Below are 24,161 nucleotides of genomic sequence, written 5' to 3' on the forward strand. Positions count from 1 at the left end.
CAAATGAGCAGTTAAGAGATTCCTACTCATTGAATTGGTTCCTATGTGAATAGTGCTCCTCCACACAGCTTGCTTTGGATGTATTTTGTTACCAAGCATGTCTGAAGTACTCAGAAAGCCACGGGGAAGGCATACCCCTAGGCAGAATTGAAATCTTCTCTAGAGGCGTGATTATTGGCACCAGAGTCCTCCAGGACTAGATTTACCTTTTCTGTTTGAAGAAAGGGAGGCATATAGGAGACCCTTTGTTGAGCCTAGCAGAAAACTCAAAACTTCTGCTGTTTGAAGTGATCCTCATTGTGTAAAATCTGATTAAAAACATTGCTGCATTAGCTACCAACTTGTTTGAATAACATAGAAAGGAGTTTAATGTAAACAATATTTCTAGATAACCAAGCAATCACATTCACCCATCCTTTTTTTGTTTTCTTCCAGGCTTCTTCAACTTGATACGTTTAACTTTGGCTACTATAAAGAAAAATGTAGTACTTGATATTTTTCTAAATATAAGTACACTTAAATATTTTAAAAGTATCAACATATAAGTAAATGTCTGAACATCAAGATACATAAATATCTAGGGATTCCTTGTGGGAATACAGTAGTTAGAAAAATGACCCAAAGCTGTAGCTGTCTCAAAAAAGAAAGAAAGAAAGAAAGAGAAAACTACACAAAAATCCAAAAGTTAAATAAACCTTACAGAAAAAGGGAACCATATTCTTCTCAATTATCAAAATAAGAAAGATGCAAGCTCAAATTTATATATCTTTCAAAATAAAAACCACCCGAATGCAAACATACGCATTTTTTTTTTTTTTTTGCCATTTGTAAGGTGCGGAAGAGGAAAAAAAAAAAAAAAAAAAGAAAAGAAATAACAATGAGATGCCAACCAGGATGAGTTTTGTCGTCTTCCCCTTCTCCCCGCCTCTCCTCCCCAACTCGCCCTCCAAACAACCAAACCAAAATTCCACTCTCTTTGGAATAAACAACTCTTTTTTTTTGTTTTCAAAAAAGTTTTAAAAGTCAAGGGTATAAAATCTTTCTTTTTATTCACAGCATTGCTAAATCAGAAGCATTCACAGTTTCCCTGTGGGAATCTTCCTGTTTGCCTTGCAACGTGTCCACACACGACGGCCTGCGCGGGGCGGGAGGGGGTCAGGGACACCGTCCAGGGTGGTGTCACGTGGGGACGACGTGCCTGGAGCGCGAGGCACGCTGCACGCACGCTGCACGCTGCACGCACGCCGCACGCACGCTCAACGCCGGGCGTCGCCACCGCCGCCATGATGCATGGACGCCGACCCCGGGTTGGGCGCGGGTCGTAGCCTCAGTAAGGCCTCCACACGGCCTCTTCGAGGCGCGCGGCGGGCGCCATGTTGGTGGGCGAGTTGCTGTGGCTGCCCTCGGCCTCCACCACGTCGCTCTGGCTCGGCAGGCTGGGGTTGAGCAGCGCCGAGCCCGTGGACGCGTTGGTGCAGGGCGGCAGGATACGCGGCGGTGAGCGCTCGCCGCCCACCATGGAGAACTGGTATGAGCCCGCCGAGGCGCCGTAGTACAGGTGGTAGGAGGGCGAGCTGGCCTGGAAGGCGCCGGCCTGCGCCTGCGACGAGCCCGGGTAGGGCGGCGGCAGGTACGTGTGGTAGCGCGTGGCCGAGCTCATGGCCGCAGACATGCCGATGCCGATGGCCGACGTGACGGGCGTCGGGGAGTAGGTGAAGGCGCCCGGGTAGTGCATGCGGGGGTCTGAGATGGAGGGCAGCGTGGAGAACTGGCGAGGGTCGCCGAAGGCAGTCAGGTCCGGGGCCGCTGTGGGAGGGAGGCAGGGAGGGAGAGAGGGCGGGCGAGAAGAGAAGCCTGTGAGTTGAGGGCTCCTGTACAGAAAATGGGAGATTACCTGGAGGGCTCCTGCCCAGGCAGTGCAGGGCTACCCAGAACGTCTCTGTACAAGAAATGGGGGACTACCCAGAACGCCTCTTTATAAGAAGTGGGGGAGCTGACTACCCAGAACGCCTCTGTATAAGAAGTGGAGCTGACTACCCAGAACGCCTCTGTATAAGAAGTGGGGGAGCTGACTACCCAGAACGCCTCTGTATAAGAAGTGGGGGAGCTGACTACCCAGAACGCCTCTGTATAAGAAGTGGGGGAGCTGACTATCCAGAACGCCTCTGAATAAGAAGTGGGGGAGCTGACTACCCAGAATGCCTCTGAATAAGAAGTGGGGGAGCTGACTACCCAGAACCTCTGTATAAGAAGTGGGGGAGCTGACTACCCAGACCGCTTTTGTATAAGAAGTGGGGAAGCTGACTACCCAGAACACCTCTGCACAAGAAGTGGGGGGACTACCCAGAACGCCTCTGCAAAAGAAGTGGGGGGACTACCCAGAATGCCTCTGTACAAGAAGTGGGGGAACTCACTACCCAGAACTTCTCTGTATAAGAAGTAGGGGAACTGACTACCCAGAATTTCTCTGTATAATAAGGGGGGGGGGGGACTGACTACCCAGAACACTTCTGTATAAGAAGTGGGGGAGCTGACTACCCAGAACACCTCTGCAAAAGAAGTGGGGGGACTACCCAGAATGCCCCTGTATAAGAAGTGGGGGGACTCACTACCCAGAACTTCTCTGTATAAGAAATAGGGGAACTGACTACCCAGAATTTCTCTGTATAATAAGGGGGGGGGGACTGACTACCCAGAATGCCTCTGTACAATAATTGGAGGGACTACCCAGAGCTACTCTGTGCAAGAAGTGTGTGTGGGGGGGCTACTCAGAATGCCTCTATACAAAAAGTGGGGGACTACCCAGACTACCTCCATACAAGAAGTGGGGGGATTGCCCAGAAAGCATGGAGTGGGGGAACTACCCTGAATACCTCTGTACAAGAAGTAGGTGGGACTACCAAGTTTGTGGAGACCACACAGTGTTCCTTCCCATGCAGTGGGGGAGCTACCCAGAATGCCCCTGCACAGGAAGTGGCAGGGTCTACGCAGAATACTACTGGTCTGGAAATGTGCTTAGCTATACAGAGGGAACTATCCAGAGTGTTCCTGCCTCCCAGGAAACCAGGACCAATCCAGAATGCTGCCCCAAGGGGGATGGGGAATTAACCAGAAGACTGCCACCTAAAAGGTGACATTCTGCTCAGAGTGCTCCCTGCCCAGCAAATGGGGAACTACCCAGGATGACTGCTCAGCAAGAAGGGGTTCTACCCAGAATGCTAATTGCCCAGGGAGATAGTGTGACATGTGCATAGTAATGGCAGACAGTAATGTAGGGATGCATGTAATAGGGCATGTGATATATGACATAATATATATATTATATAGTATCTGAATAGCATTCATCTACTATAATGTAATATGTACTTGTTATCATCCCAGGCTGGCAAACTGAAGGCCATCAACCAAATCTGTTTGTATGTCCCAGGCGTTAAAAATAAAATTTATTTTTTTCAAATGGTTAAAAAAATCCAAAGAAGTTTTTTTTTTTTTTTTTTTTTTTTTTTTTAAGATAGGGCCTCACTCTGTAGCCCAGAGTGACTTGAAACTCACTATGTCGTCCAGGTTGCCCTCAAACTTGTGATTCTCCTGCCTCCTGAGCACTGGGATTATAGGTGTAGACCACCATGCCCAGTTTAAAAATAATCATATTTAAAATGACATGAAGCTCAAAATGTAAATTAGAACAGAGCCTCCTTCAGTCCTGTGTAGATTACCATGGCTGCTTTGTATGAACCACTGTAATGCTGAGTGATTGGGTCAAAGACCACAGAGCCCACAAAACCTGAAATATTTCTTTTTTGTTAATTTTTTGTCTACTATTTATATCAGTATGTTAATACTGATTAGCATGTTAATATAATAATCAGTATATTAATGTTTTAACTAATATACAGTGAAGCAACATGATGGCAGTAAGGATAATGGCTGCAATGATATTGCTAACAATATATTTTACATAATATTTGCATTATAGTTTTATATAATATATTGCACATAGTACTTAGGTTGAATCATAGAAAATGCTCATTTTGTAGGCTTTTGAAAACTTGAAAATTGGCTAATTTCCTGACATCCAGCATAATGCGTGCCATAGGAGTGATGTAGCAGATGTTGAATAGTCTTAACTCTTGTCTCCACTTCCGCCTTCCATTTTGTTCCAGACATCTGTAGCAACAAAGCAGCCTGAATTTCATGTGGTTTTCTCCACTATGTGCTTCACTAGTATTAAGCCCAAGTGGATAGAGGAACTTGTTCCATTCACTTGAGTTTCTGCACATGTTGAAATTTTACCAGCTTTGCTTACAGAATTCATTTTGTCAGGACTGAATTTACAGTTTTACATACTGACTTTGGCAGTCCTGTGGTTCATGTACCCTTACCTACATACTACCCTCAGGCAGGTATGAGTGGTTGGATGGGTTCCTGCCCCTTGCAGATCATAGCTGACTCCATGTGGTGCTACTGACTATTTGTAGAGGTGACTGGGGGACTGACATGTGCTTTGTGGAATCTTTGCACCTCTGGCCAGATGGCTCGTAGTACCCTTCCACTGGTTACACCTCAAGATATTGCCAAGTAACCTGAGAGTGGGAGTGAAGGGGCCACAATGACCTCTGAGAACCCCTACTGTCCATGTAGGATGGTGGTGTGGGGCCATGTCTGCCTCTCAGATTTATCCATCAGTGAGCAGTCCAGAACTATAGCAGTCACTTCACCACACCCAAAGACACCGAGAAACAGCAGAGGCAAGAATTAAATGTTTAAAAATTTAAGTTACCAACATACAGAACAATTTTAAGTTCAGATGGCATGGGGCCTATGTCCTTTTGAGTTGAGGCTGCTATAGAGAAACTTGAGGGACCCAAAAGCTCTGAAAGGAAAGTTGCCTGGGTGGATTAATCTGTTTTTGGAAGACATCGGCTGTTGATCAACTTCCTCATATTTCAAGCCTATTATTCCAGCAGGGAGAGCTAGTGTTTCTCTCTCGCACTTGCTCGCTCTCTTTCCTAATGACCTTTTATTGCTCTCTCACTTTTTTTTTTTTTGAAAAGGAACCCCTGTGTACATTAGGGGCGAGTGTGATGAGGGGATATAGTCCTCATCAGAGAGGTAATGAAAGTTTATAGAAACAGCCGAAGTCGCAACAAATCCCTCCGCTAATGAGGAAACCAGGAGTCTGACTTTCAAACAAACACTCCTGTTAATCTTTTCAAGGCGAGTCAGACATGTGGGCAGGGAAAAAGTTGTAAACTGACAGTGGTTCTGGGGCTGCCCTGGCTTGGCTGCTCTCTAGTTTATTCTCCAGCTAGGCCACACCTCATTCCACAGGGTTCATCCCTGCCCCCTCACAGGGCCATCTGTGAGCAAGCCCTGTGTCACTTGTTTTCCTTAGAGAGAGAGAGAGCTGTGACATGCTTGAGAGTTAACAGGAAGCTTTACTCCATTTTTTTCCCCAGTTAGATTTTTATAGTCTAGAAGAAGCCGAGGTAGGAGGAGAGGTATTAGGCAAGTACAATCAATTTGTTGTCATCTGATGCAATGCCCTGGACACAAACAAACGACTCTGCCCATTATTCCTCTTGCTTCATTTGCCTTGAGACAAAAGGGTGAATGCACTGGAAAAATGAATGAAAGGTCACCCCATTTCATAGCAATGCCTGGACATGTTCTGCCAGTCTGTTCCAATCACTACATGGTAATGTGATGGTACCAAGTTACTGGAATTCTGAGTGAATCCGTGATTTGTCATGGGCATAAGTACTGGAATAGTGTTACAGTCTCAGCTGTTAGGGGAAATAGCTCTTTCACTGTGGGCAGACTATCTGAAATATTGCCTGTGGTTCTTGTGTCGATACAACAACACTGTTCTAAAAGAGCTCATCATTTGGTCAAGTCTCTTTCACACTCTCACAGTTTATACACATTTTGATAAAAAACAAACAAATTTAGATACTTCTTTTCATTTTAAAGCCTTGCCTGACATCCATTATTACAACTCACTGGTCATTCACAAGTCACCTATCATGTAGCCATAGTGCATCTGTCCTTTTGGCTGGCCTGGTGCCTTCTTTAGTAGAAGGGGGTGCAGAGACAGGGACCCCTGCTATTCATAGGGAACTAGGAAGTTAGAATTAGGAGGTTCAGGTATTTTCACTGGAAATGTTTCCCCATAGATGGTGCTAAGTATCTGCTATGACAGCTTGTCTGGCTGTGCAGTTTGACAGGGATGAAAGCAGCCCCATCCAGGCCCCGCCTACTGCCCCCAAAGGATTAAACAACCTGAGCAGATAATGGCTGCCTTAAAAGGATCTTTGCATGACTCAGATTAATGCATGCTGTCTGTCGCCCAAGTTGGCAGCTAAACATTAATTTTAAAAAAAGAAAACAGAAAAAGGGGAGGGGGAAAGAAGAAGAAAAGTAAACCTCCAGCTGACAACTCTTCAGACAAGGTGTGGAGTCTGTCTGCGAAGGGCTGAGAGAGAGAGAGAGAGAGAGAGAGAGAGAGAGACCGGGCCAGTCCCCAGCATAGAAGGCAGGCCAGGTGCCACTGAGGGCAGGGAGGGGGCGTTACACAAAGCTGTCTGCAGGCGGATTCGAAGTTAAAGCAGCACAGAGCAGAGCAGTGTCAGGTTCTCAAAACTGTCTGCCGAGGCAGACTTACTTTCATGTATCCTAGCCCTCTCCTGCCCCCAGGTTTATGACAACACTCTTCAGGCCTGTGCTCCAGGCTTGATTTCTCATAGGGACTTCTGCCAAGCTGGAGAGCAGTCTCCCATGCCACACTCTGCCACCAGTGAAAGCTCGTCTGGAATTCTCTGGTCCCCCCTCCAAAACAGCAGCGGATTTTTTTTTTTTTTTTTTTATGCTGATAATGGCACATGGTTTTGCTCTGTGTCACTTTCCCGTGCCGTAAAGCATACTTCCTCACTGCTTGGGTAAATGAAGTCTGGGTTGTTGAGGAATATAGCTGTGCTGTGGGATTTTTATAGTACATATTATTTATTCCCCCTCCCTGTTTTTTTTTTTTTGAATCAGGCTGACCTAGAATTCAATATGGAGTCTCAGGGTGGCCTCTAACTCTAACAGGGTGACCCTCCTACTTCTGCCCCCTGAGTGCTGGGATTAAAGGTGTGTGCCACCATGCCCAGCTATTCCTCTTTTTTTTTTGGTGAGCAACACTTAGATCTGAATACTGGTCAGCTGGAGTAGCTGGCTCCTAGAGTCTTGGACTATAAGATACCAATTTTAGGTTGCGACCAAATCAAAAGGCTTAAATTCCTAGGGACAGACAGTGGTCACATCTCTAAGAAAAGCAGTAACTGATTCTGATGTAAATGGTAGCCAGTGGGTAAAAGCAGTGCCACCAGAAAGAGTCAGCAAAAGTATACAAATGCCACCGGAATCAGACAGTGGCCCCCAAGGGACAGGCATGTACAGACAGCAGTTTTAACGGAGGTCATAATTCCTAGGCTAGTCCCAGCTCCTTAGACTAGCAGGTGCACTGAAAATGTTGACATTAGTGGCCGAGTGCCATTGTGAAAACTTAGTTGGCTTCCTATTTTACTGTAGCACCAAGGAACAGTGGAAAACAGTGGTTCTCAACTGAGGACAGTTTTGAACCTCCTTTCCCACTCTCCTCCATAGACACGTAGGGATGTCTGGAGACGTTCATTGTTGCCTGTGTATGTATGCATAGTGTGTGCATGTGTATATGGGCATATGTGTGTGTGCAGGTGCATGTGCATGTATGTGTGTGCATGTGGCTGGAAGTCAGTATTGGAGTCAAGGTCAGTCTCCACCTTATTATTTGAGACAGAGTCTCTCCCTGAGCCCAGTTCACCAGTTTGGCTAATCCAGCTGGACAGTGAAGACATCTTGATTGCCACACCTGAGAGAGGGGTGCTACTGCATCTGTAGGCCCAGGATGCTGCTAATATTTTGCGGTGCACAGGACAGTCCTCTCCCAACAAACAATGGTGTAGCCCAAATATCAGTACTACTGCTCTGTGAAGATGATCTAAGGCTTCTGGTGAAATCTCCAGCAATCATGATTGTCTGGAAACAGGATTTCACAACATCCAAGACGGAAGACATGACTCCTTGGACCCTTTGCCCGCCCCCAGTCTGCTACAGTCCAATCCCCAGAGCCAAAAAGCATGACCCTCCCCTTCCCGCCAGCACACTCAGCACAAGTGTGCTCGCAGGCCTCATAATGCTGAAGCTCTCTGAAGTAGTTTCACAGTTTGGTTCAGCTCCAAGTTCAAAGCCCCAAACAGTAAGTTTCTTCTTTTGCCTTCAACAAAGGAATTTTTCTCTGTAACTGATTTCCCTGCCCACAAGCAGAGATGAGTGCCAAGCCCAAAGGGCTCATAGGTTAAATGACTAATATTTAATGAGCTCATATTAACAATTACACTAACCATGACACCTGAGCTTTCCACTGTGTTCCTCTCGCCTTAGTCTGAGCAGGCCATGTTCACTTGGGGAATGTTTACTTCCCATTCTGACACGGTCCCCCTGCACTAAACACAGGAGTGTGAAGATTCACCACCACAGGATGAATCAGTTCTATCGATGTAGGGTTCAGTTGGAGTAATAATTGTTTTGCCAAAGATGCAAGATCCTTTGGCCACTTTGGCTTTTTAGATTATTACTGTCTTATTTTATGTTTTAGCTGCCACCCTTTCCTGCCAGACAAATGTCCAAGAAATAGACTTCTCCAGGTCACTTCTACCTCGGCATGCACAGTCTCTGCTTTAATGTGTCAAGGGAAACCAGTGTGTGGGCATAGGAGTTATAGTTGAGAAAGGAGATGTCTTTGAACTGTGCTGTAGTCAATTAGTAATGTTCTGTTAACCTCTCTTGTGTGTGTTGGCAGATAGGTTTCAAGAGACTTACTTGAAAGTCGACTGGAAAGTTCTGCAGAGAGGCTTGTCATACCACTGGCACGTCCAGGAGAAATAGGTGTTGCTGGGTGCACGGAAGGAGAGGTGATGGATCCCAGGTACTGGTAGGACTGATCGTAGGACCATGGTGGGGACGGCTGGATCTGCCTTGTATCTACAAACAATGAGGGAATCATAGTTAAAGTTGTAGGTAAAGAATGAGAGTTACGGGGTGAATGGGGTGGACTTTAAAAGTGGAGAGGTGTTCTAATGAGAAGTTAGTAACCGTTGTTTGCATATTTACATATGCAGGTATGTAGCCTGTTTACTTGTGTTTGATAAGCCTGCTTAAATCCAGGTATCTGGTGTTTCCTGTGGATGATAACTCCTCACAAAGATACTGTGATAGCTTATGTTTGATTTTTGTAGATTTTTGTCTAATACCTATTTTTTCAGTTTTTCTTTAATCACACTACTAATGATGAAGGGTTTATAGTGGACTTTATGACCTAAGGTACTAAATAGGACTTTTCCAGATGTGCTGATAATTAAATAGTTAGCATCATAAAAAACATGTTATATACTTAGGTGGCCAGCTGTCTGTGTTCAGTATATAGAAGAATGTGAAGTTTTAGGGTTTTGGGAGGTACCTTTGGAAAAGAATCTTATAGGCTTAAAATATTTTCTTTTTTACTTAAGTGAATGCCATCCTCATAGTGAATGTGGAAATTATAATAATAATGATAATAATAAATTAATAATGGAAAATTAACACACACACACACACACACACACACACTCATTCTCAAACACAAAGACAGCAAAGCAGATCTAGGTAGGAAACTGGCCATGAGCTTCAGTGACCAGGATTCGGGCCCAGCCATGGAGCTGGCTCCATCAAACCAGACAGCACCTTTGTTTTTTTAAATCAACTCTTCGAGTTTGCAACTCTTTTTAAAGGGCAGATTTTTGAAAATGTATTTTGTAGATTGTTATTGTAAGAGGCCTGGGACAGAGCAGAGACAAAAATCTGACTTCAAAAGTTCAAGACAAAATTGATTTTGTAACTCTTGACTCCAGTGTTCAGAACTTGTTTTGTTTGTTTTTTATTTTTTGAGATTGTGCCTTGCTATCTATCCTGGAGCTGGCCTCCTCATTCTCCCCTTCCCTTTCACAGATCCATTTTTTTTTTTTTCTTGAAAACAAATGAAAATAAGTCTCCAAAACCTGGTAGTTCCTGGGCAAATATTTTAACTTGGAATCTTTGAAATATAGTAGTAAAGAAAGGTATTGATTTCATTCCAAATTTTGGAGGATTTGAAGAGATGGCCAGGAATAAGAGAATTGGTACCTATTAACCTTTTCAGGTGGAGGCCCTGCGTGATCTTACAGCTAACAGTTTTTTCCCAGAGCATAAGGCAGACATGAACAGCAGGCTACTTAATCATCCCACATTACTTGAACTATTTTGCTCCAAGTGAAGGGGAGGGGAGGGGGAACCCACACAGATAAGACATGCTTACGTTATAGACACACACACACGTTTACCAAGTGAACATACAGTACTCAAATATTTTAATCACTTAAAAAGCAACAAAAGAGGTTTGATAATTGTTATAAAGGCCTCCAGGGTGTGAATTGCGGTATGGTAATTCATGCCTTGTTGTGTGGACAGCCTAGCACCCTTAACCCCATGTCTAAAACCACACTAAGCATAAAGTGTTACGCCGTGATTCATGCTCCGTCATGTTTTACTGCAGTGAAAAAGTGGTGCTCGGCTTTTCTAAACTCATAATTAAGCCATGCAAACGTTGCATAATATTTCACAGCCTTTTAAAAATATGCTTTGGTAAAATGATCTTCATGATTAAAGTCCAGGTTCTGTGATTTTTTTTTAAACACAGGGTTATAGGCTGGGCATCATCGTACTTCACGCCATGGCTTAGCTTTCCCTTGTGCTGACTGAGGCAGTGCTACCAGCCCTGAAGTCCGCCTCACCACCAGCTTTCACTGTGACCACAGTGAGCTGTGCTGGTGTTCATTGCCAATGGTGGGCCAGAAGGTGGTGATGGTGAGCTTTTCCTTACATTTTGGGGTAGTTTCTTTCATTTTATTATTTAAAGGAAACAACAATAACAACAAAAGACTTGACAATATAGTGCATTCTGCGGTTCACATTAAGTTCTTGTCTGCTCTGACAGGGCCAACATAAACACACGGGAGGCAAGCAGAGAAATGGCCATACTGATAGTTGCCTGAGGCACTGGAGCCACTGGACTCTGGGCCTGTCTGTGGTAAGGGATTACATTGCCCTTGACCACGCCTTCATAGTCTTACCTTTGGAAGGGTATGCTACCTAAATCCTCTCCAATGGTGACAGAGCAGGATTGTCAGTCAAGTAAGTCTAACCCAGAATTGCTTTGCTTAACTTGTATGTTAAGCAGTCAAGAAAAAGGCAGGTGAGGACTGGTATTCGTAATCTTAACTATGTGAATTCTGGGAAAAGATAAAGAAGGGAGAGTGGGAATTATCCAGAAAAGGCCACATCCTGGGGAAGAAAACCACTGCCAGTCAGTGCCCAAAGTACATAAGACTTGTTCTCGAAGGAGTTCCTTCTGATAAGTCAGTCAGAAAGACAAAAATCTCATTCAGCACATACGACATGCCAGGCATCATGGTCCCTGCCCCACTGGAACTTATAACGGAGTAAAGCTGAGAACCATGATGTCTGGGAAGGCTTCTTCCTGCAGTGCTCATCATAGTGAGAATGGCTCCATCCAGTCATCTCATAGTCTGAGGACATTATTAATTTGTTTCTTCATTTATATTTCTACAAGGAATTTTGCTTTCCTAGGGCCAGTGTGTTAAGGACTCTGTAATGAAAGGATTATAGGAACTGCCTTCTGTGAGTTATAGTCATTGGGGGATCTAAAGATTGTATTGACAAGGCTGTTAATTTAGATGCTCACTTTGGACTTGCAAAGAGCCATTCCCAAGGTAGAGATCAGGACCTCAGTGACATTGTTACATGCTTGTATTCTGCCTCTTAGAGGAGGAGATAATGAAAGTATGAAATGTTAGTCACACACAGATGGAGTTTGCATCCTGTCTTTACCATACACTAGTTTTGTGACTTTAGGCAAGTCTCATTTGTTTTTATTCACATTATTCTGACTTCCAAGAATAGGAGTGAGGAACAAGTCATCTATAGACAAAATAATTTTCACATGATCTGGCCATACCCAGTACTCAGTAAGTCTAAATAATTTTTATGATTCTCTATAGAAAATGGGAATGACTTTCAGGCCACAGGACTTATGTGATGGTCCTTAGTCAGGCCACATTCAGGCCACAGGACTTATGTGATGGTCCTTAGTCAGGCCACATGCACTTTTCCAGGATGAGATTCTAGAATCAGTGCTGAAGGTCTTGATTTTATTCTTTTATTTTCACTTAATTTATTTTTAATTTAGTTGAGAGAGAAAGAGAGGGAATAGGTACACCAGGGCCTTCAGCTGCTGCAAACAAACTCCATAGTGTGTGTCCTCTTGTGTGTATATGCAACATTGCACGTTTGCATCACTGTGCATCTGGTGTACATGGGACCTGGAGATTTGAACATGAGTTTTTAGGCTTTGCAGGCAAACGCCTTAACTGCCAAGACATCTCTCTAGCCCTAACCTTCTCTTCTTGAGGAGCTGGGCTCAGATTAATGGTAAATGAGGAAAGAAGCTAGAAATTTGTGATACATATGGAGAAGGCAAGGGTTAAGCATTATAACCTATTCATGTTTCCCTCTTAAAAAGTACTGAGTTAAGCCAGGCATGGTGGCGCATGCCTTTAATCCCAGCACTCGGGAGGCAGAGGTAGGAGGATTGCCATGAGTTCGAGGCCACCCTGAGACTCCATAGTGAATTCCAGGTCAGCCTGGGCTAGAGTGAGACCCTACCTCAAAAAACCAAAAAAAAAAAAGTACTGAGTTAGAAAACTTAGTGTTGAGAACTGCAGAGATGGCTAGGCAGTTAAGGCACTTGCCTGATGACCCAGGTTCAATTCCCTAGTACCTATGTAAGCCGGATGCACAAAGTGGCACATGCATCTGGAGTTTGTTTGCAGCAGTTGGAGGCTCTGACATGTCCATTCTCTCTTTTATAAATATAAATATGAATATAAATATAAATATATACATACACACACACACACACACATATATATCTGTTAAAATAACTTAGTGTTGTGCTTTCGGCATCATCCTCTTTTCTCAGGACAAGTGATATTTTGATGAGGTCACTTTTCCAAGGCCATATTGTAATGGTTATTTTGATTATAAAATAATGAATGAAAACAGCCCCCTTTCACATTCCTGAGCCCTATAAGAAGATGAGGAAAGTAGTGATAAGTTGGGTTAAAGCTAGCAGTAAGCACAAAGATCCAAAGTAGATATCTCTCCATAACAAAGTATAGAATGTTTTCATTCTGCATAAATGCAATAATATCAAAATGTCTCTAGAGTCAACAATGATCCTATCAAATAATACATGTCCAAATGGCCCGCTTCTTCTAGTTTGAAGCTCAAAATGTACCTAGCTTCAAAGTAATTCCTGTTCACACAGTGAAAAGCTGAACTGAAAATCTATGCTTTTCTTGGATCTCCTAGACAAATTTAGCTATAGGACAGGCTACCATCCCAAAACTTTCGGGAGGCAAGTAAATACAGAGAATCACATGGTTTGCTTATTGGAAACAGAAACTGATGGATGCACAAATTGATAAAAACACTTCATGGGGACTTGGAAATTTGTCAGAGGCTCATGTGGGCCAATGTGAGTAAGAAAGTCCTAGAAGGTGTGGCCTGCTGAGGAAGAGGCTGGGAGAGGCACTGTTGTGGCTTTGGTATTCAGGAACTTCTTTAGAATCCCATTGAACAACAGTAGGTGCCAGCTTTAAGAGCATTAAGAACTAGTCTATTTAAGGTGGACTCCCTGGGGAAGCCCAATGACAAGGCAGACAATTATAAGGACACTATTAGAAATGGATGCTTTTGGTACTTTTACTCCAGTAACCATAAAAACCCAACCAGCCCCTCCTGAGGGAACCAAAGACTCACTCCAAAGTTTTCTTTGCTCTAGTTCATAGAATCCACTGCACTGTGCCTTACTTCCAGCAAAAAGTTCCAAGACAGAAAAGGAACACACAACCTGGAGACATAGATAGCTTCATAACCAGACTCAGATATAATGTATGATAGTTTTAGAATCACCAGTCAGGGCATTTAATAATTATTAGTTATTGTTAAGGTTTCCAATGGGAAAAGAAGCCAGCATGCAAAAGCAGTATAAGGAGGAAGATGGAAATGTTGAGAGACTCAAAGGAAATTCTGGAAATAAAAAAATACTCTAGGGAATGAATGCCTTGTATGAAGTCACAATAATTAAGGCGTGGCTCAGGAAAGACTTGGTGAATGTAAAGATGTATCCATAGAAACTTGTGAAACTAAAGGTAAGGAGAAAAAGAAGGAAACATCCAATAACCATGGATATGCCTACACAACATAACATGTGTAACTGCTAGAAGGAGAAAAAAAGAGAAAATAACAGACATGTATAAAGTATGAATGGCTGAGAACTTACCAAAATAAATGACAGATTAAAAATACTATACATCAGATTAGAAAACATCAAGCAAGATAAGTACCACACCTATGCACCCTGGAAGATCTTATTCAAACTATAGAACATGTACATGAGAAGCCGGAGTTAAGGCACATACCACCTTGTCTACAGGGAATAAGGGTAGAGGTCCTTCAGATTTCTCTTCAGAAACCATGCAAGCAAAAAAGAAGGCAAGGGCTGGAGAGATGGCTCAGTGGGTAAGGCGCTTCCTTGGGAAGCCTAAGGACCCATGTTTGATCACTTTCCAGATCCCATGTAAGCCAAATGCACAAAGGTGAGGCAAGTACAAGGTCTCAAGGTGGTACAATCATCTGGAGTTCTTTTACAGTGGCTGAGGTGCACCAATTCTTTTTTCCTCTCCCTCCCTCTCTCTCACTTAGAAAAAAAAGGCAGATGTTGAGAGATAAAAGCCACCAACCTAGAGTTCTATGTCCAGAAAAATTATCCCTCAGCTATAAAGGAGAAATAAAGATGTTTTCTGACAAGCAAAACTTATATACCATCAAACATGCACCAAAAGGAATGTTAAAAACAAAAGGAAAATGCTACAGGCTTGAAACTTAGATTATGTATACTTGAAGAAAGGAAATTCATCTAAGAAGGAATAAATCATAGTAAAATGAAGTCTTGTTATTCTTATAGATCTGAAAGATGACTGTTCAGTGATAATAATTTATGTGGCGATTACAGCAGGAAGAAAAATGACATGAGTAAGAGTATTGACAGGTAAGAAAGAAGTGACGTAGTACTAGTTGATAATAGGCCTCGGTCAGTTATTTATGTATTGTTTAAACTCTAGGGCAACAACAAAAACCATTTTTTACACTTGATCTTAGCCAAAAGGTCAAGAAGCAATTAAAAAAGTTTTTTTAGAGTATGATTGATAAGCTAATAAAATAGCTAAAATGAAATAACATAAAATGTTCAGTGAAGATATGAGAAGACAGAAAAACAGGGTTGGAGAATAAAAAGGTATAACAGAAAAGTTACAATCATGGCAGGTATTAACCCAAATGTATCAATATACAGTTTAAACACAAATTATCTAGTATACCACAGATTGTCAGAGCAAGTTAAAAATAAGACTCTTACATGTTGCCTATAGAGAACTTAACTTAAATTTAAACTCACTAAAAGTAAAGGGATGGGAGCAAAATGTGGTGGCACATGTATTTAATCCAGGGCTTAGGGGGCTGAGGTAGGAGGGTCATTGAGTTCCAGGTCAGCCTGGGCCATAGAGTGAGTTTCAGGTAAGTCTGGGCCAAAGTAAGACCTTGCTCAAGTAAAAGGATGGAGAGAAATCCATAATGTATGTAGCACTGATGAAAAAGAAGCCTGAAATAGATACTAATTTTATACAAAGCTAACTGCAAACAAAATAAATACTCAGGGGTTAGAGAGGAATTATATGATGCTAATAGGAGCAACTACCTAATAATAGGTATTTCTTAACAAGCGCCCAGTGAACAATGGGTGTCAATATACCTGAGGTAAAAACTGATAGAAAGACAAGGAAAAATAAACAGATTACTGTAGCTGGAGATTTCAGCATTGCTTTTTTTTTTATTGATACAACATGCAGGCAGAATATTTGGACACTGTTGGCCTGCACAATATTACTTGCCCTACCATGGATAGATTGCTCCATCCAGCACCACAGTACACATTCTCCTAAAGCTCATGCAAAAAGTCACCAAGACAGGCCACATACAGGACCGTGAAACATTACTTAAGCTCAAAGTCATGGAAATCACATAAAGTATTTTCTTAGAATTCAACCTAAACACTCATAGCAGGAAGATTGTTGAAAGTCCTTAAAATTTTAAGGATTAAACATCATACTTCTAAATACCTTAAGAGCCAAATAAGAGGTATAAACAGATAGTAAAATATATTTAGTGCTAAGGAAAAATGAAAAAGTAAACATCCAAATCGGTGAGATGCAGTAAAGCAGCATTTGATGGGAAACTTCACAGCATTGGAAGCGTGTTCAGAAGGAAAGACCCAAAGTCAGTAACCAAACCTGCACTGTAGGAAGCTCGAGGGGAAAGGCTGTACAACCCCACAGCCAGGCAAAGAAGTGATACAAATTGAAGCAGAGCACTCAGTAAAGCTGGATACGGACAAATGAGAGGGAAAAGTCAGGGAGACCAAGTGCCTCCTCTTGGAGAGCCCAAAGCATCCTGCCTTGTCCCCATCCTTCTCTGGCCAAGGAAAGGACAGGCAGGGGCAGCTCCTGGCCTTCCTCTGACCTTTACAATGCCCAGCTTCAAAGCCTGGGTTTCCTACAGCACCAGTGGATCTGTGCTGCCTTCCTCCTCCCCTGACCCAGGCCAAATTGGTGGGACCCCATCTCTTCTCGCAGTTGGAAAGCCCTTTCCGTGGCTATTCAGCTGGCATCTCTATAACACCAAGTCTTTCATTCACCTCAGAGCCATTTAAAGAAATCATGGCCAGTTATACATGCCAGGACCATCTGCTTTTTGAAAAGCAAAACTGCTTGGTGAACATAAAACCTCTAGGGACTACTCTGGATTTTTCCCTAGAGGAAAAGCCCCCCCCCCTTTCAGTATGGAAGAGGGCAGGGATGTTCTCAGGCTGCCCTCCCTGTGCACCTCAGTCATGGGTAGCTGGTGTAATGCCCTCTTGGATGCCTCAGAGCACACAACAGGATGTGAGTCAGGACTCAGCGATGTGAGTCAGTTTCCAGGGTGATGTGTCAGGGCGAGCCCCAGGGGAAATTCGCATCTCCTCATCTGAGACCCTTGGGAAAAAAAACTAGACTCCTGTGGCACACAAAAGGGGGGTCCTCAGATGCTTTGATGCTCCCCTCAGAGTTGTGAGACATCAGCCTTCATGGCCCTGACAGTTGGGTAGGTGACAACTCTGGAAGGATTCTTTACCTCCAGGCTCCCCTGTCTTTGGGAAGCAGTGTTTCCTCCGCTCCTGTGGTGGGCCCTACGTGTGCAGCATAGAACAGAAGTCAGAAGAGCATTCCATTCACCCACCACTTCCCCCAGGTAGTCTGTGCTGGATCAGCACCACCTTGTCCTATCAGTGAAAACCCATGATAACGTGAGTCAGTTCCCATCAGTTCTGGATCTTGGAAAAAAGGGAGGTTGTGAAAGAGCTCTGGGATTTGCCAACCGTTTGTCTCCAGCCGGGTGCAGACATCTTGGTTAGTCATGTGTGGCTCGGTTGCATTCATTGTTCCAGCAATTACTCTGAAGGGAAGCATCCAGACCAAGCCAGGACAGAGACCTGCCCGGGTATGCTGTGTTTCAAAGGCCTTGGGCATCTGGAGGGCTTCTCACTGCCAACCAGCGGGCCTAGGAGGTGGCAAGCTGCCTGGAGAAGGAAGAAGGGAGCTATATGGCCTCATCTCCATCATTCAGTGCTTCCAGGACCTAAGTTCCTCACTCACCTCCAGGGGCTTCACAGCTTAGTGGTCAGGAAGCTGTGAATTTGAAATGCTTGTTCCTAACATCAGGCCTGCTCCCAGCCTTGTTAGCTCACCCCAGAGTCCTTTTCCTCTCAAACCTCTGTTTCCTCATCTTTAAAAATGGGGGTAACCAGACTCACCTGCCTCACAGGTGTGAGCGTTAATTAATGTTTGTGGTGCAGCTTTGAGATCCACAGATGAAAGGCTCTCTATAAATGCAAAGTGCTATTCCTCATTAGAGCTGCCAGACAGTTCCCAGGGGAAACAGTTGAGCCCTCACCACGAGGCCGCTCCCCACAGCCAGATCAGTCTGAGACGTGTCTGGAAAGGGCTCTGTATTTAGGCAGAGTCCTCCTTGAGCAAGGGTTCAGAGATAAGTCACCGGCTTCTAGAAAAGAGCATGTTGTCATAACACATCTCATTCCTTGGCGGCACTGTCTCCAGTGGAGAGAGTGGCCTTCAGTGACCACAGAGCTGAGGACACTAAAGGCTCGCCAGGTCTCTGCTGCATCCTTCCCTGCAGACAGGTTATTTCTCTGCCTTCTGTTAAAAACCAACCCCTTGCAGATGCCTCACCTGTTAGGATTATCTGCACCCTCACTCTGTACACCTCTTCCCTCCAGAAGTAACCTGCAGGCAGGCTGGACCAGGTTCTGAAACACCAGGCTAGTATGTGGCATGTTAAGTTCTTCCATGAGCATCCTGCTCCATTCCTTCCATTCCTCCATTTCCAGCTCTTCCAGTGCAATGTGGAGGGAAACAACAGCTTTCCGTTTCTCTTCGTTGGCCATTCTCCTGCACGTTAGCCCTCTTTATTCCTACCGTGAAGTAGATGAGCCAGACATACTGTCAGGGACTGGGGAGTTGCACACAGCCTGCATCTTGGGGCCCAGGCACTGGCACAGAATGAGGACCCTCACTTGGTATCTCAAGTGGGAAGCTATAATCAGGAGAGGTGTGGCACCTCCCAAGGCTACCCACAGAAACAGAATGTTGTAGAACACTTCACTGAAGCAGCAACTCTCAAAGATGACTGTGCAAGGATCTCTGCTCATACAGCATGGATCTGGAAACGCCAGACATGCAGTCCAGGTTCAGACATAGAGGGGTGCATGTTCTGTCCAGTCTCTACCATGTGAAGGGACCCCAGGCCTTCCCTAAGAATCTCCAACCATCTCCACATGTAGATTAGATGTAGTAAGGCCTCCCTTGGGTAGATAATACTGAGACATGGCTGAAGCTTTGTCAGGGTCCACACACTGCCTTAAGGTGACAGCAGGCACAGAGAAAGGAAGGGATATTTTCTTTGGAACTGCAGAGGATGGAAGATAATGGACTCCCTATCCACAGTTGTTAGTATTGGAGAACTTGAAGCTCTGGAGATCAGCTGAGAATGAGGTCTGGTCCATTCTGGTATCTGGGTTCCTCTGACAACTGCTCCTTTACCTCTATAACCCCCAACTCTCTGTGCCAAGGGCTTCCTTTGAGCCAACATCTAGGGCCCTCCTCTAGTGGGAGAACAGAAGGGACACCCTCCATACCACCCCAAACTCAGCAATTTTAGTTCTTTCTGAATTCTCTACTCTTCACTCTAGTGCTATAGCTTTTGTTGTTGTTGTTTGTTTGGTCACATGTTAGAACTTCTTGGAAAATTCTAGCTTGGCTGGAAGGCCATCAAGTGGGCTCTGCCATTTTGCTTTTCTGTGACCAGGGCCCTAAATGTAGCCTTATTGTATTTTAATCCACTTAAAATCTCCATGATTTTGGCTTTATATAACACTGAAGAAAAACTCACATTCATGGAGAAAGAAAAGAGGATACAGGACAGTACCATCTAGAAAGTGCTGGAAAGAGAAGACACCCAGCTGTGCTTTGGTTTGTCTGAGTCCCAGTCATTTCCAGGATCTGGGAGCTTCATTCCTCTGCTGCCCCTTTTCCTGAGACCAAAGGGTTTAAGCAAGAATAAAGCAAAGGGAATTATCTTGGCGGCTGAGAGATGAGGATAGAGACACCAGGCTGTCCTTTTACTGTGTGCTGAGGCAAGTGGCTTACACCTTGGAGACCCTCCCTTACCATGAGAAGTTAAGTGGTGGTTGCAATGGCCTGTTCGGTCACTTGGATGAAATGTGACCTGATCCTGATTGCTGTCATCACAGCTGGTACTGAGGCAGGACAGTCTTTCCTCGCTTCTCTTTCAGAAAACCATAACAGTGTCCAGACAGTGCTGCTCAGCCTATTGCCCAGCAGAAATTTGAGGGTACCTCACCTAGCAGAGAAAGGCCAGGGCCACCAGGAATGAGTCTTGCCTCATCCTGCCAGAGTCCCAGAGTATAATCTGGTTCCCAGGGCGATCAGTATGAGCGTGTCATTCTAGCAGTGTGGCGCCAACACTGAAATCCAGCACAGGGTCTTCCTCCCAAGCGTGGCATGGCCCTTCCAGGACCAGAATCGGGGGCTGAATTACAAGTTAAGGATTCATTGTTCTTTGTCTTCTGAGGTGTGACTCATGTCAAATGGCAGCCACTCTACACTCTCAACTCAAAGAATATTTGAACACAGGGAAATAGAAGAATTCTGCAAAGTTAAAGTGCATGTCCCCTTTGATAAATACTTGCAAAAAAAAAAATCCCCTTGTGTCTGCCTCCATGCTCTCTTCTTACTTTGTGTGCGCAGGGCTCCTGTCTGCGCCCTTTCACACCACACTGTTCTCTCACTGCCCAGACCCTGGGGACTGCTGATGCATCCGCATCTTCTGCATGTCAGACCTGGCCTCTCAGAACCAGTACTCTGTAGCACGAGCAGCGAGGCCAGAGCCTTGGAGAGTTGCAGGAGGGGGTGCTCAGCTTCCTCTTCTGCACATCACAAGTCTGTTCCTCCTCCTTCAGAGGAGCTGGATGTATGATGAGACCAGGTCTGTCTGCAGGGAGGTGAGGGTGTTACTCATGGCTGTTCCTCTACGGGTGATCCCGACACCTCTGTCCTTCCACAAAACTTGGAGGAAATATCAACTGTATAGGACACTGGACATTGGGTAATGCCCATTCTGGTTGGTCCTTTTCTGGCCCCTCCGCTGTGGTAGAAATGACAGGTCGAGGAAGCAGGGGACGTCCTGCCTTCTTAACTGGAGACATATACCCCTCCCATACCTCTTACCTGTCCTGCTGATTGCCTCACAGAGACAGGAAAAGGTGTGGCTATGAACCCGGCACTGCTCTTCACTCCTAAACTCATGTGACAGCTCATGTTATGGATTTAACCAACTTCAGCTTATTTTCCATAGATGTACCTTTGGGGAGCAATGTTTACTGCACATCATAAACTCAAGGATCCATCTCACCCAAACCCAAAGAAATAGCTCCTTTATGCTTCTCTATATTTTTCAGAGACCATTAAATCACTCAGATATTTGCCGTGAAGCACAGAGTTGAGAATGGGAGGCTGGTAATCCTTCACCGGGTTGCACATTTCTGTGCCAGTTTTGAGTTGTGTAGGATAATTGGATTCTTCATGTGCAAGCCAAGGTGGTTCACTATCAACCACTGTGGTATCAGGCGACTCCCTCTCCCACTTTCCTGGGAGTTCCACTTGAGGAGAGCTTGCTCACTTGTTTGCAGCCCTTTTGCACACCCCCAAAGAATCGACCTTGATGTGAACTAATTGGGACTGCAGTAGATTACTAACACAGGTCGCCGAGGTGGAGTCTGTAGCGCAAAGGAGGCCTTTGAAGATAAGAGCCATGCGTGCTTTCATAAGCTCATCCCCGGTGCTCTGAACAAAGGACATAAACTAATAAAGTCAGATTCATCTGGGGGCAATCTCCATTCGCAGAGGAATACTACCCCACACTCTGATTCAGAAAGGCAAACGGAAATCTGCCGGAATTCTTTTAAACTCCAACACAGATCTCAATTTAAAAAACACACACAAAAATGACACATCTGCACAGAGAAAAACTTCTGGTACTAAGCAGACCTCTGATGATCTAAAGATCTACAGCTTCATTTATTGACTTAGAGAAAGTAAATGGCATTTCAAATACAACCTTCATACTTTAATAGATGAGGTCACCCTGAGAAAGATGATACCGAGCTGAGCCCAGCAGTGGGAAGCCTCCCTCCAGAGAGCTGCTTTGATTTACAAGGTCAAGGCAGTCTTCCGCATAGAACCCATAGGGTTTTAGTGACTTGGGCTCAAATGGAAGAACTTAAAAAGAAGTTAAATGCACAGGCTGAGGGAGCAGACAATTCTGAAACCTGCTCAAGAGAAGGGGTGGATCATGGAGGACAGAGACTTAAAGAAGTCAAACCAATTTATGCTATAGAGAAACTCATAGGTTCCAAACATTGTGATCCTGGGTATGGTGACTAAAGACTTGTGAATTTCCCAGGGTGATATAACCCAGCAGTTGTCACATGGGTGAATTTTGCTCTAGTTTTTTTTTTTTCTTTCTTTTTGAGCAATATCTGGAGATGGCTTAGGTGTGTCTTGCTTAGAGCCAGAGGAGTGAGAGTGGCACTCGGTGGGTGGAGACCAAGGATGCTACTTTGCATCCTGTAGTGTGAAAGGTGGGACCACCGCAGAGCTTCCTAAGTGTCAGTGGTGCTTCAGATGTCAACAGGCTCCTGGCCCAGAGAAGGCCACACTTGCCACAGTGGTCTGTTGCCATGCCCGACTGTGGTGACAACGCAGAAGGTAGGTTTCTAGAGGTGTGCCTTTGATTGGGAAACATGTCATGTGGCCTGGTGGCCGGGGTGGAGCACACATGAACTGAGTGGTGTGAAATGTCGAGTGAGGTGGACAACTTCCAGAGGCCTAGTGGGAATCCAGGGGCAGCTGTAGTCACCATACACCCAGGGAGAACTCCATCCCCCACACTGGGGTGGAGGCAGCTGCTTTAAAATATATATATATTATTTGAGAGAGACAGAGTATGGGTGCGCCAGGGCCTCCAGCCACTGCAAATGAACTCCAAATGCATGCGCCACCTTCTGCATCTGGCTTGCATGGGTTCTGGGGAATCGAGCCTTGAACTGGTGTTCTTAGGTTTCACAGACAAGCACTTAACCGCTAAGCCATCTCCAGCCCAAGGCAACTGCTTTGCACAGTCTTATGCCTGGCATCCAGACCTGAGCTGGCACACCCAGCCCTGGGTAAGCCACAGGTGTCAACGACCAACAACAAGATTGCTCCTAAGCTGACCACCAGCTTTGCCACCTGGGAAGGGACAGGCCGGCACTTGCCCCTCCTGAGCTTCCAGGACATGACTCATGTGTAAGTAGATAATGATACAAATCCCAATCAACATTTCTGAGGTTTCATTCCAACAACTCATGGAATGGAGGGGCAGAAAGTCACCTCTGAGAAGACTTCCCATGGCAGCCCTGGCTAGGATGAAGCCATGGGGCTGAAATTAAGGGACTCTCTGCTCCCCAGGACAGGTGGATGGACCCTAACTCTTTGTAGGTAACTGTTACTCCCATGTGACTATGAGAAACCTTCCCCTGCTCCCATCCATCCATACTGGTAAAATGGAAACTACAAAAACAATCTAGAAATACATCGCCAGGGATAGGTGGGATGGGGTTGCGGAGTGGTAGCTTTTCCACCTGTAGGTCTGGCATGACTGGGCTTTCTGGGCTCACTCAGAATTCTCTCTTCCATTTATATTTGCTTTGCGCCCTGAAGCCAAACCCAGGAAACCCCAAGATTTCAAATAAAAGCTCATGTCTGTTGCTATGATTCATGAATAACCCACACTTAAAACTAGGGAAGGAAGGGACCATTTTCAGCTCTGTTTCCAGGGTGGTCAGGGGAAGGAGCCAGGCTTCCTGAGACAGAGGGACAGCAAGAGGGATCACATTGTCACCCTCCTTGTGCCCATCTTTCTAATGGCTTTAAACTGCCAAGTGAAGCAACGTGCTGCTTTCAAACCCTTTATGGAAAGTGCCATACCCTTTTCTGCTCACATCACTTAAAATAATGAGTTAGCTGCACTTGTATTAGTCTGTCTTTCAAGTGGATTAAATTCACGAGCTTGCTCCCCTCCAGTCTCGCAAGCTTTGGCCTGGCTGTCTGAACGTCCAGATTAGACTGATGAGCACAGGCCAGACAGCAATGAAACGCAATTACCTAGGCAAACTTTTGAAGGATTTGAGCCCT

The 24,161-nt window shown here is 44.8% G+C and overlaps 1 protein-coding gene across 3 annotated transcripts in view; it reads right to left on the bottom strand.

Annotated features, from left to right (window-relative positions):
• Positions 1–1,316: 1,316 nt before the first annotated feature.
• The window catches only part of Runx1 (RUNX family transcription factor 1), a 100,325-nt gene continuing 77,480 nt past the window's right edge, over positions 1,317–24,161 (bottom strand). For all 3 annotated transcript variants that reach the window (XM_045151216.1, XM_004654468.2, XM_004654467.2), the window contains 2 exons: positions 8,902–9,063; positions 1,317–1,806 (listed from right to left, as the gene is read on the bottom strand). In XM_045151216.1, coding sequence (XP_045007151.1) covers positions 1,328–1,806; positions 8,902–9,063 — 641 coding nt within the window. In that variant the 3' untranslated portion in view covers positions 1,317–1,327. The remainder of the gene's footprint in view (positions 1,807–8,901; positions 9,064–24,161) is intronic.

The sequence above is a fragment of the Jaculus jaculus genome, chromosome 5 (genome assembly GCF_020740685.1).
Source record: "Jaculus jaculus isolate mJacJac1 chromosome 5, mJacJac1.mat.Y.cur, whole genome shotgun sequence".
Lineage (NCBI taxonomy): Eukaryota > Metazoa > Chordata > Mammalia > Rodentia > Dipodidae > Jaculus > Jaculus jaculus.